This window comes from Mastomys coucha, unplaced genomic scaffold (assembly GCF_008632895.1).
Source record: "Mastomys coucha isolate ucsf_1 unplaced genomic scaffold, UCSF_Mcou_1 pScaffold9, whole genome shotgun sequence".
Taxonomy (NCBI): Eukaryota; Metazoa; Chordata; class Mammalia; order Rodentia; family Muridae; genus Mastomys; species Mastomys coucha.
Genome location: NW_022196915.1, coordinates 7,550,885 through 7,564,579, shown reverse-complemented (window position 1 = coordinate 7,564,579; position 13,695 = coordinate 7,550,885). Strand labels below are relative to the sequence as shown.

General features: G+C 49.2%; 1 protein-coding gene across 18 annotated transcripts in view; it reads left to right on the top strand.

Moving 5' to 3' along the window:
- Positions 1 to 12,539: 12,539 nt before the first annotated feature.
- Positions 12,540 to 13,695, top strand: part of Camk2g (calcium/calmodulin dependent protein kinase II gamma) — a 60,877-nt gene continuing 59,721 nt past the window's right edge. For 15 of the 18 annotated variants that reach the window (XM_031361987.1, XM_031361980.1, XM_031361984.1 and 12 more), the window contains exon 1: positions 12,542 to 12,745. In XM_031361987.1, the coding sequence (XP_031217847.1) occupies positions 12,681 to 12,745 (65 nt within the window). In that variant the 5' untranslated portion in view covers positions 12,542 to 12,680. Of the gene's footprint in view, positions 12,746 to 13,695 lie in introns of all 18 variants that reach the window. The other 3 variants (XM_031361983.1, XM_031361988.1, XM_031361970.1) reach the window with 2 other exon arrangements.

Below are 13,695 nucleotides of genomic sequence, written 5' to 3'. Positions count from 1 at the left end.
GTATACCGTGTGTACCATGTGCGCCATGTGCACCATGTCTACCGTGTGTACCATGTCTACCGTGTGTAGCATGTATACCGTGTGTACCATGTATACCATGTATACCATGTGCGCCATGTGCACCATGTCTACCGTGTGTACCATGTGTACCTGGGGTCAGTTCTGGATGAGAATGCCCTGAGGATAAGACTCATGCTGCCTGGAAATGGCTGCTGGAATAAAGGGACTGATAGCAGAGCTCAGAGTGAAGCCGTCTGCCAAAATGGCGGTTCCTTCCTGTGGCTCCAACTGCAGACTTTTTCCTATCTAGCCTCGGCAGACACCATTCCTGTCTGGGTAAGTCATATGAAGTCCCTTGGGAAATCTCAGGCACAATGACCCACAGGGAGGCACCCAAATAGCTGCATGTCAAACTGGTTCTGTAGCCACTGTGACATGTCAGGGCCAGCTGGCTGCTGGGTCTTCAGGATCACACTTTCCTGGTACTCATGCCAGCACTTCCAACAAGGCCACGACAGCTGTTCTCCATGCTCTTTGCAAGGCTAACCTGGCCTCTTGGCACAAAGAGGGGGTCCAAGGGAGCAAGGGGACCATGCTGGTAGAAAGGACAGTAATCTCCCTTCCATGGCCCTTCTAGCCAAGCCAGCTTTCTAGGTAGTCATCCAGTTCACCACCCACAGGCTGACAGGAGACATTGTCATCCTAGGAGTGCAAAAAAAGCAAGGCAGACAAGACCCCGAGGGTGCAGGGCTGCACCTGGCTGGGATGCCCAGACAGGCCTATGGGTGACAGGCCACACACTCTGCCCAAGCCCGGTCTCCAGCAGTGTTTGCAGAGCGAGCGCTATTTTAGGTTCCTTTGTCATCACTGCAGGCAAACTGGACTGCAGGAGCCTGACTAAAAGGGAAAGAACCGGTTTAGCGGAGCTGGGGCTGGCAGTGGCAAATGGGAGCAGCCCTTGGTGCATGGTAGCACCCAGAAGCTGCCTCAGTCGAGGCTTCTGGACCCAGCACTGGATTGGGATTTCAACACTTGCTTCAGAGCATCTTCCCCCCCCCCCCATTCCACCCCCCTCAAAAAAATCAAAGAGGACGACTCCATGGTTCATGGTTCAGAGGTTACAATCCCTGTGACAGGATCAATCATGTCAATGATACCTTATTGGAAATGTGCTTTCTAGCTACACAGGGTGCCTTTGTAGACATTATCTCATTGGATCCTTGCTGCAGCCCTATGAGGCAGTCAGTTATTGTTCATCCGTCTGAAAAATGAAGAATCTTAGTCCCAACAGAGTAAGCGACTTGCCCAAGGTTAGTCTTTTAAAAGTGGTACGAACAGGCTTGAATCAAGCGCTGAGTAACCTCGAACTGCACATCTTTGCGGGGAAAATGGGAATTTAGGGAATAGGGCCAGGCTCTTGCTGTCTGCTGGTGACTCCAAGCAATATGGAGTTCCATGAGACTATGTTCTTAAGAGTGGACCAACCCTACACAGAGCTTGTTGGTGGTCTGGTCTGGCACTATAGGGCTATCACAGCGTGCCTTGTCTCTTCTCTTGGCTGATAGGTAGGAAGGGTTTTTCTGTTCCCCTCCATGCCTTCCCCCCTGAGTCAGCTCTCTGGCATTGTCCTGGCATGTCCCGGGCCCCACGCCCAGGCAGTGAGGAGGCGCTGGCAGGTTTCCCAGGGAATGATGCTGTCTTAACTCAAGCCAAATCTTAATTATGACCCCCTTCCCAGAGGCAACCTAACAATAGCTACTTTGGGACTTAGGACCTGTGGGCACTAGGTTGGTTTCCACCTACCTCTTGGGCTTCCTACTACAGATGTCCCTGGATGCAGACGTGCCTTCACCACACAGCTGTACCTCTAGAGGGGATGCAGAGACCGAGTCCATTTTATAGACTTTGGCTGAGCCACGCTCCTACCTCAGGTCTTTGCTTGGGTTTCTGGTCACATCCAAATAGCTAGGGAGAGAGTTGCTTTTGGACAGAAAGAGAGGAAAGAGAGCCAAGACTCCGGCCCGAAGCTGCCTCAGCTGTTTCTGGGGCTCTGACTCAGAACTGCTTCTCAGGAATGTTGAGCACATGGTCCTCAGGCTCCCTTGTCCAAGCTCAGAAGAATGATTACTAAATAGAGGGAGATTTTTACCCGCCTTTATCTCCTTAATATCTTTTACAGAGAAACCACCACAGGGTGAATTGAAAGTTCTCAGAAGTCTCCGGAAGGAAAGAAGGAAGGAAAGAAGGAAGGAAGGAAGGAAGGAAGGAAGGAAGGAAGGAAGGGAGGGAGGGAGGGAGGAAGGAAGAAAGGAAGGAAGGGCCTTTCAGCCCCCAGACATCTGTCCTTAGCAGTAACTGTAGCAAATGACTTTTGCAGTTCCTGTCTATCTTATCTCCCCAGCTCTGTTCTGACTTCCTTGACCTCGGACTTCTGGGTGAAAAAGCGTGCCTCAGAGATACATAGGTTGACAGATAATCTGAGGAAAAGAGCAAAAAAGGTCGGAGGGGAGCAGAGGTTAGGAGTGTATCTCCGTGGTAGGATGCTTGCCTTGCATGTATGTGGCCCTGGGCTCAAACACCAGCACTGCAGTAAAAAATAATAATGAATAAAAATGAAAGAAAAAAAAACAGTAAAGAAACCAGCCAGGCTGGGCTACACCCCAACGTCTTGAAAATGTCCCTCTTTTCCCAAGAAAATCACCCAAACCAAAAGAAAAGAGAACAGGGAAGCTACACGGAGGTGGCCTGGTGCTTCTCATCTCCGGTGTCCATTACAACCCTTCGAACTGCCGGGAGACCCTGAGAATCCTTTTACCTCCCGGAAAGCAGATGCCCTGCCCTGATTTTTCCAACTGTGGGCAAATACTTTTCTTTGCCTCTGGATTTTATTTTCCTTCTCTAAAGCCTGATATGCTATGAAATAATCCACAGTGAAATGAGACCCAGTGAGAAGCAACTGTGGAATCGATATCATGGCAGCAGCTTATCTCACGATGTAGTAATTAGAGGGTTGCCTGCGTTCCTGGTTAGAGCCTGCGAGCTGCGGTGGGGGTTGAAGGTGCAGAGAGAGTCTGGATTGTTCACAAGCTAGTCCCAGAGTCTAGCACACTGAATGGTACAGTGTATGTATGTGTCAGTAGACCCATGATAGAGATTTATGAAATTTTTGCGTGACAGAGGGGCAACTAGAAGTTGCCAGTACACTCTGGCAGCCACTGGCAACTTTGGTTCTGTACCCCATTTCAGATTCAAGAATCTGAGTGGAAGAAATCGAAGCTGGAGACATCCATAGACAATCTCTGGGCCATGGAAATCTAGGGGAAAGTGGCTTTGTAAATGACTCCTTAGGCAGAGGTCAGCTAAGTCCTGCTGGCTCTCTAAAATCAGGTATAAAGCGGCCTCTAGTGGACAACAGAGTCACTGCGCTTTCATAAAGGAACCTAGTAGCTTCCTTGCTTTGTAGGGAGGCAGGCTCTCTGTGTTCTCTGTTCTTGGATGCGGGGCAGGAAGGGGATAGGGGAAGGGATAAAGAGCAGTCGAATCATACCACCAGCAAGATAAGCGGACCCTATCGGAATAATAGGCCATCCATTCAACAAATCAATTATTCAAAGGCTTGCATCATGTACAGTACACTGTGCTCTGTTGAAAGCTATCAGGAGTGAGGGAGCCTTGCCCTTAAGCAACCTATGATCACAGCGAGAGAGTTAAAAAATTTTTTTTCAGTTTAATTTTTTTATTTTTTGAGATGGTGACTTACTAAGTAGCTCATGTTGGTCCCAGCAATCCTCCTGCCTTGGTCTTCCAAGTGCTGGGATTAAAAAGTAGAATTATCACATTTGGCCTCAAAATAAAATGAACTATAACAGTTTTTAAGTAAGTTTACAAAACGGATGTGGTGGGTCACTTTTGTATTCTTAGCACTTGAGAAGCTGAAGCAGGAGGAGGGTTCATGAGTTTAAGGTCTATCCCAGGTGTGAATCAAAACCCTGTCTCGACAACTATAAAATGAGCTTGTTATCAGCTGCCAACTATTTCAAAGGCTGAGTTTAGAAAAACCAAGAGTGCTTCCTGTGCCTCGGGGCATGGGATTTTTGTTTGTTTTCATTTTTGTCTGGTTGGTTTTATTTTTTCGAGACAGGGCCTCTGTAGCACAGGCTGGACTATCTTGTGATTGCTCTGTAAGCCAAGGCCAGTCTCAAACACTTTGCCTTCCTGCTTTGGTCCCCTCAAAATAGGGATAATAAAATTCAATTTCTCAAGTTGCTATAAAGACTAGGGTAGAAATAAGTAAATATATACATACAGAAAACAACTCCATACTGAAAACTGCCAACAAAAAACAAAAACAAAAACAAAAACAAAAACAAAAAACACAAGCAGCCTCCACTGGGGGTCAGCAAGATGGCTGAGTAGCTAAAGTGTTTGCTGTATAAAGCTAAGGACCTGAGTTCAGTCCCTGGGACCCATGTAAAAGGGGAAGGAGAGAACCAACTTCACAGACATTGTCTTGTGAACCCTCCCCCCCACCCCATGTACACGCCATGGTCACACACATGCCCTCCACATACTAATAATAAATAAAATTTAAAATACTTCCTTGAAAATACAATTGACTGGGCATGATGGCTCACATCTGTAATCCTAACTCTAGGAGGCTGAAACAAGAGAATTGCCTCAAGTTCAAGGCCAGTTTGAAATGAGACCCTGTCTCAGACAAACAGGGAAAAAAAAAAAGAAAAGAAAGAAAGAAAAGGAAGAGAAAGGAAGGGAATTAAAAACATATAGCAATATGTTTGTTTGTTTATTTATTTATTTATTTAGTGTGTATGGGTATTTTACTTGCATGCATAGCTGTGTACTCTGTGTGTGTGTGTGTGTGTGTGTGTGTGTGTGTGTGTGTGTGTGTGTGTTTGATGCATGAAGAGGCCAGCCAGAAGAAGTGCTGGATCCCTTGGATCTTCAATTACATATAGCTGAAAACCAACACATGGGTGCTGGAAATTAAACCCAGGTCCTCTGGAAGAGCAGCAAGTGCTCTTCACCACTGAGCCATCTCTCTAACCCCATAAAGAAAAAAATAAACATAAGAGACTAAAATATATAATGAGGCAATGAATAGAAATATGAGAATTATAGTATCTGGCTATTGGTGGGCTCATAGGCAAGGGAGAAAGGCAGAGTCCAAGTTTCTGGACTCCAAGGAAGGTCCTGAGGCACCAAGATCCCAGGCCTGGATGACTGTGTTGCCCACCAGACATTTACACTTGAATGTCCTGTATCCATTAAAATTCAACAAGCTCTAAATCCAAATTAATCAATACAAGATGACAGCTAAAGCCTGGTGATGCAAGTCTATGGTCCTAGCTACTCAGGAGGCGAAAGCAGAAAGGTCTCGAGTTTAAGACTTTTCTGGGCTACTGAGTGTGTTTAAGGCCAGCCAGGGTAACTTAGTGAGACTTATCTCAAAAGCAAAACAAAACAAAAACCCAAGTAGGGATATACACAGGGGTTCTGGGTTCAGCCTGACTACCCAGTTCCCAAGCATCTGCAGATCCTCCGTGCTTATTCAGCACCTGATCTACACTGTCCTTTCTACTGGCAATGTTCCCTCTACTCCAGCTCTAACAACATCTTTCTCCTTCCATTTCTTCCTACTTCAAGTGCTTCTGTTTACCCAAATCACTTGCCATTAAAAGCCCCAAGGTGTTTAGCTTCTATATCTAGTCTAGGCATTTATTGAGCTCTTGCTACACCCCAGGTACTGGGGTTAAACAGAAACAGATACTGACCTCATGGGTCCTAGAGTTACAGAAGCAGGTATAAAGCTGTGCGTGGGACAAGGGCTTTGACGAAGTGGTGGTTGGGGACTTGGGGGGTGTCACTACAGAGATGTGATCCTGTCAAAGGTCAGAGCTGCTCCTTGGAGAAAGCAATGCTCGGAAGAGAGAACTGAAGGACAAGCAAAGGATGTGGTGTAGATAGGATCATCTCAGACAGGTATTTTTCAAAGCCCCAGAGGTTGCTGGTGACAAGTATTTTCTTTTCTTTTCTTTTCTTTTCTTTTTTTTTTTTTTTTTTTTTTTTTTGGCCTTTTCGAGACAGGGTTTCTCTATATAGCTCTGACTGTCCTGGAACTCACTCTGTAGACAAGGCTGGCCTTGAACTCAGAAATCTGCCTGCCTCTCTCTCCAAGTGTTGGGATTAAAGGCGTGTGCCACCACTGCCCAGCAACAAGTATTTTCTTATACCCTGTTTGTTATTTTCTTCTTGCTTCTGGAAAGTACATCTTCTTTGAGGGAGGGTCTACTTCTGAGCCATCTTTCTGTCTTCTGTGGCAGTTAGAATTAAAGCTTCGCAAAAGCAGGTAGACAATTATCAGTGGACTTGAGAGGACACTGCCGGTCCATTCTGGGGGCATACCGCCCTCAGAGACTCTGAAGCACTGGGATATTAGCCTGTACCTACATCTAACACTCTCCTTTGTGCTGGCCAAGTAACAGCATGATGTACAGCTTCGGGCCTGCATTTATGTCTGTCCTTGGTGGCGGAATCTTTCCACCCTGTGCTGGAGTTGCAGGTCTCACCATGTGTGGGTGAACATGGAAGCAGTCTACCATGTGGACTCCCTGGGAGCTACAGAGTTTTAGGCTCCAAAGGAACACAAGGTCTGTTGCAAAGGGGCAGTGCAGTTTAATTAGGGCCTGTAGGTGCTTTCCCCGCCTCTCTCTTGCCTCCCTACACCAGAGTCTCCTTTCTACCCCTCAAATATACTGACAGCTTTTGAAAACAGTGTGTGTGTGTGTGTGTGTGTGTGTGCCTGTATGAGTTTATGTGCAATGTGTGCTTGCAGTGCCCTCAGAGGCCAGAGCACACTGAATTCCCTGGAACTAGAGTTAAAGGAAGTTGGGAGCTACAATACGGGTACCTGAACCAAACTTGGGTCCCTAACACCGTAAGTTCACTTTATTTTCTCAGCAGTAGAAGTGACTCTGAAATTACTTTTCTTGGTTCATTGCCTTCCTATAAAATGTAAACTCCACAAAGGCAGGGATTTTGCTGGATTGTTCTTTCCTGTGTTCCAAGAGAGAGGAGCAGAGGAAAGTGTTCAGTCAAATGGATGGATGGACGGATTGATGGATGTGTGGATGGGTGGATAGATTTGATCTCTGAGTAAAGTCTGGACACAGTACCATTGAAGCTAAGTTCACATTGAGTTTAAGGTTTCGATTTACACCCCACATATTCATCCCTATCGGCTTTTTTTGTGTAGCCTTGGCTGTCCTGGAACTAGTTCTACCTCTGCAGACCAGGCTGTCCTGAAACACAGAGATCTGCCTGCCTCTGCCTCCCAAATGCTGGGATTAAAAGTGTGTGCCACCAAAGCCTGGCTTTTTTTTTTTTTTTCTTCTTCTTCACACATTCTTCCTATTGACCGGCTTTCAGTCAGTCTTTATCTTGGTTGTTTCTTCAATAGCTATTTTACTTTTGCAGGCTTCCCCTTCTGTAAGAGGAAGTAGGTAGCTTATGTACTCACAGGGGAGTGGCGAGGTATGCTAGTGAATGTGTCTCATAAGAAACAGCATCTCCCTGAAACTTCTAGTTCTAGAAATGGCTCATCATTCTTACCATACTACTACAGCTGCAGTTCCCTGTGTGCCTCACATCTAGCCACCAGGGGGCGGAACATGCCATTCTTCCTGTCCAGCAGGGCTAGTGCAGGCAGTGATTGGTGGCTCAACACCTTTCTTTAGCCTCTATGGAGGTGTTATTACCTCTCCGCTGTGTTCCGCCTTCCTCTCCAGTATTTTATCTTCACCCCACCCCCCACCCTTTATTCATTTCACAAATATTTAATGAGTGCCTGCCCAATGCCAGGAGCTGAGAGTTTAACGGGAAAGATTAGATACTGCCTGCCTTCAGTGAACACCTAATCTAAAAGGGGATAACAGAGGGACATGAAGCAGAAGACCTGGGGGAGGGGAAGAGCAGGAGCAGATCTACACTACCCTCTTATCCTCTTGTCTAGAAAATGGAAGGGAATTCTTCATTATTTCTCCCTGGAGATGAACTGAGAGCTTTGCACACACTAAGCAAACACGGTCCCATTTGGGTGACTCCGCAATCCAGAAAACTTGGCTGCTCACATTACAAGTTCTTATAACTCACCAAACTTCTGAGCTCAGCTCTTCAACCTGGTGCCCCAGACTCTACCCCACACCTCAGTTCCTCCCATCTATACTGAGGCTCCCACCTCAAACAGCCTCAGCCTCTCACCCAAAAATCTCAGTCCCCTTTACCCAAATCTTGTGGAAGTCAACCCCTTATGTCAGATATATCGGCTCCCCCTTAAAGAGGTTCTATGGCTGCCCCTTTCCAGTGGTCAGTTGAAGGACTTGAAGGACGCAAGATCACTCTTCACCCCGTGACTTGTCTGGGAGCATGCGCTCTGAGTGCTCTGCCTGCTGAGCCCACTCTCCTGGTGGGTGTGGCCTCCAGGAACAAGGACACCCCTTATTCCAGAGTTGAGGGTTGTCTTAAGGGATTTCATTTTTACTTAGGCTTTCTTATCCGAAATATCACATCGTGTTCATAGTTTTCAAATGTTGTACCACCGCTTAATTCTTTCAGAGTTCCTTGAAGAGGGCTCATGCATGATCTTACTGCCTCTTCTGAAACTGGAACTCGACTCTTAAGGAGTTGGAAGGGCTGAGAGAAGCTACTGGCCCAGCAGATTTTAAGCTTTCTTTTTGACCAAGAGTTACACATAAGGACTGGAGAGACAGACGGCTCAGTTGTTAAAGAGACCGCTGCTCTTACAGAGGTTTAATTCCAAGCACCAATTTGGTGGCTCATAACTATCTGTAACTCCAGTTCCAGAGGCTCTGACTCCCTCTTCTGGCCTCAGAGGACACTAGGCATGCATGTAGTACACAGACATGCAGGCAAAAACCTATACACATTAAATAAAATAATAATAATAGCCAGCACTTGGGATGCAGAGGCAGGCAGATCTCTGAGTTCAAGGCCAGCCTGGTCTATAGAATGAGTTCCAGGACAGCCAGGACTACAGAGAGGAACCCTATCTCGAAAAACCAAATAATAATGGTGATGATGGTGATGATGATGATGGTGATATTGATCCACACTTTATAAATGTATTTCCATACATATGCACATATATGTGTGTGTAGCTGGAACATGGCCATCTAATCCTTAGTATTTAGAGTACTATGGACTGAATTCCCTGTACCTTATGGACACAAGGCCAATTTAACTCCCCTAGCATTGATTTTACATCTCCCAATATGTGAGCAACTATGCTTTGATTTTAATGGCATCATCTCCCTTGCATTTACATTCATTTATTTATTTGGCTTTTTTGAGATGATGTCTCACTGTATGGCCCTGGCTGGCATAGAACTCACCAGATAGACCAGGCTGTTCTCAAACTAGTTACCATCTTGTGATTACAGGTGCATGACAGCGCACCTGCCTCCCCTTTCAATTAAATACCTCACTTCCAACTGCTCTGTTTTTCTTAGATTGGAAGAGTAAGTGTTCTCACATGCTCTAAAATCACATTCCGAAATTAGGGAGGGAAGTATATGTCATTCAGGGGGGCAATATGTAATTTTCAGTGCTTCAAGACGAAAGATCAGAACAAAGGGAGGGGTACCACCCAGTGGGGTACCTCTGGTGATTATAAAGGCATCAATTTCCTGTGTTGTTTACTGTTCCAGGGGCTCTGAGCACTGCCTGAGTGTCAGTGCTGCCCAGGGGACTGGCTACAACCAGAACATCCCAGCCTGTGGACCCCATGAGGTTGCCATAGATACTGATGCACAGGGAGCTAGCGAGCTCGTTATTATTTGTGTGCATCGTCTCTCTAATTGCTGTGAGGTAGCTGGAGGTTGTGTGGGTGCTACGGCAATGGGGATCGAGAAGGGTGTGTGTGAGGATGTGTTTGTGTGAGCATACAGAAGAGTCTCTAGGCTCCACACTGCCAGAGTGGACATGGCAGAGGTCTGCGCTATCAGGAGAAAGTGTGAAGGAGGGAGGACATGAGCAAGGTAGAGCTGTAAACGAAAAATGGAGACTTCTAATTATATAAATTATAAATCTCCACTTTATTAGGACATTCTGCTAAAAGGCAGCGTCGAGCAGATAGGAGGCAGTTGATGAACATTTGTTGAAAAATGGGTGGCTCCATTTACACAGTAGTATGAGTCATTTCCAAGATTTCACCCAATATTTTCCTACGTCATTTTTCCATTTCACCCAGAGACAGCACGGTCCTTTGGATGGTTATCCTGAAGCATCCAGTATAGATTCTGTAGGTAGGATGACAAACTGGTCACAGCAGGCACTTTGGGCCAGTCAGGTTATAGCCCTGCTTTGATCTTTTCCCCCTAGGGTATCCCTAAGAGACTGCACTTTATCCCTAGTCTGTGTTTGTGACCTCCCCCCACTCCTCACTCCACCTTACCTTAATGAATCTGTGAGTTTCAAGTATCAGCGTCTGGAGGTCAGGAACCAAGTTGCCTCAAGCGCTCAGGAAGGGCACACCGATGAAAAACCGATATGCTCCCTCCATGTCTGGAGCTCAACTAGCAGCCGCTTCTGCCACAAGGGTAGACGAGAGAAAATACGGACTTACTGGCATCCCTGATTTCACAACCTCCTTACCCTACTGGGCCGAGACTTGGGACCTGCTGCTTCGAGGTAGGAAGTGGCCCTGTCCCCTCCACTTTACTTCCTGTTGCCATGTGGAAGGGTGGAGTACACACTGCTCTTGTCATCTCAGCTCTTTTCTTGGTTCTTCTCTCAGGTAATCAGTGAAGGTTTTCTTCTTGAGCCCCACTCCCCCCTGTTCTCCAGTCACCCCTCCCGTTTTGCTCCCTGGGGTCTGGGGTGAGCCCTCCCTTAGCATCTTGCTCTTCCCACCCCTCCAGAGGGAAGCTTGGGAGGCCAGGATACCTCTCAGCTGCCTCCCCTGGCAGCACCAGCCTGCTGACAGAGGAGGCTGGATTCCCAGTGGGCATCCTGCTGTAATCAAGACTGAGAGGCAGCAGTTGGCTGAGCTCCATTCTGCCCAGTTGGGAATGGCCCCTGACTTGGGGTACAGCTGCTGGGGCATGTCGGGAACTTGTCCAGCATATTTCTCCTCCAGAGTCGGTTTTATTTGACTGTATCCCATAAACACTGAGTCTGGAGCTGTGTATCCAGGGGTTCCATTGGAGTGCACAGTTTAGTGGAAAAAAAAATACTAAAGAGTAGCTGCAAACACTGTTTTAATAAGGTACTGAGGATTATTCTAAGTACTATATGTGATTTAACCCAGTAAATGTTCACAGCCCTATGAAGTATACTGTACTATTATTTCCAGTTCTCAAATAAGGCCCAGACAGATTTCATGAATTGCCTAATGCCTAAGATCAATGAGTTATCCAGACATCAAGCTAGGTGGTATGATCCAAGAGGTCTCAATGCTGTGCTAGCACTCCTACCTGCAAATGTATCATCACAAAATGTGATAAAGTCCCATGAAATAAAAGGTCAGGGTGCCCCACAAAAAAAAAACCAAAAAAGCAAAAAAACGGGTATGCTTTCATCTTTCGCTTTTAGCCACCCGTGCACAAAGCCTTTTTAAGACATCCTCACTTTTATTTATCTTTTATTACTGACCTAGGAGAAAACATTTATCTCTAAGATTGGAATGCAGGAAAGCAATCACACAGGCCCACAAGACGGCTCAGTGAGTTAAAAAGATGCTTGCGTTAAGCCTGACTACCCGAGTTCCATCCCCCAATGTAGTGAAAAGAGAGAACCAACTCCCCAAGTTGTCCTCTGACCTCCACACGTGCTCTGTGGTAACCACAGGACCACATGCACACATACGAAATAAATAAATGGAAAGAAAAAAAAAGAGAGAGAAAAGCAAGCAAACATCTCGCCCCGTGGCCTGGTTTCTCTGATAAAACCACGGCTGAAGGTTTTTTGGGTTTTGTTTCTTTTTAATGATGATGCCCTTGATTCTTGCACTAGTCTAGAGTGTCGGCACCCTGAGGGAAGGCTGCGGGTGGCTGGCTCTGCAGTCTGGGGGCATCTCCCGAGTGTAGTCACACAGACTCCTTGACCTTGGCATTTTCCGGCTTGGTTCGTGCTGCAGTATCCGGACCCACGTGTGGGGCCTCTCCCCAGACCTCGAAGGTCCAGACCCAACACTACTCAAGAACCACTTTCACACATTCGTTCCTGAGCCCTCTCTCTCTCTCTCTCTCCCTCTCTCTCTCTCTCTCTCTCTCTCTCGCAGGGTCCGCCCTGGAGGAGCCCGCCCGAGGAGTCTCTCAGTTCGGTCCGTCCCAGTGGGTGGCCGGGAGAGGGGACCCCGCGTCTCTAGCCCTCGGGCGCGGGGGCCCCCCGTTTGGGCGGCTCCCGGAGCGGGGCGGGGCCGACGGCGGGAGGCCCCTCCCCGGGGGCGGGGCGGGGGCCGGCGGGGCTTGGGGGCGGGGCCGGCGGGCGGGCGCGGGGGTGTCCCTCCCTCCCTCGCTCTCTCCGGTAAAGTCTCGCGGTGCTGCCGGGCTCAGCCCCGTCTCCTCCTCTTGCTCCCTCGGCCGGGCGGCGGTGACTGTGCACCGACGTCGGCGCGGGCTGCACCGCCGCGTCCGCCCGCCAGTATGGCCACCACCGCCACCTGCACCCGCTTCACCGACGACTACCAGCTCTTCGAGGAGCTCGGCAAGTACGGCCCACCCGCCACACGCGGCGGCCCCCCACCCTAGTCCAGGCGTCCCGGCGCTCTGCGGCTTCTCGCCCCGCCCCCCGGCCCTGCACCGGCCGCTGCAGCGCCCCCTCGACCCGCCCCACCCCCAGCTTTTCCCGCGTGCTGCCTCGGGGCCCTCGGGCCCTGGGTTCCCGGTCCCGCAGCCCCCTCCGCGCCCTGCAGCAGCTGCCAGGCTGCTGCACCCGGCGCTGCCGCGGGAACTGCAGCCCCGGGACTGCTCCGGGGCGCCTTCCAGCCCCGCCCCTCCCGCACCCTTCAGATGCTCCCCTCCCTCGACCCCGCCTGCCCACCGCCCCCTCTCCACCCAGCTCCGAAGCCCAACTCAGCACCGGCTCCCCGGTTCCCACGCGCCTGGCGCACTCGGGACCGACCCTCCCCGGGAGCTCTGCAGTTCCAGCCCCGCTGCGGTGCCCGGGTGTGGGGAGATGTTTAGTGCCGGGCCCCGCCCCCCGCTAGTGCGGCTTCCAGGATCCCAGCCTTGCTGCTGGGCAGTGCTGCGGCACCCCCGGCCCCTCCCCCCATCCCTGCAGTGGTCCCAGGAGCCGTGCGCCGCAGCCGCAGCATCCCCCTCCCCTCCGCACTGAGCTGGCCGCCGCCGCCGCCGCAGCCCGGGTCCCCGCCACCCCCACCCGCGGTGCAGAGCCTGGCCACTGCAGCCCCCGCTCAGCCCGCCCCCCTAGATATTTCCAGAGCCCGAGATCGCAGCCCATTTGGCGGGTCACGTAGAGGAAAATAGCACGGGGAAGGGGAGTTACTGCTGTCAGAATCAGAGCTGTCTTTCCTCTATTTCCCTGCTGTCAGTTGAGCGGGGATGCTGAGGGTTTGAGCTTAGTTTAGCGGATCTTGAACCTCACTTTCTCCCAGGCTTAAGGAGATTTCTTAGGAAATCATACCTTCTATTTAATCCC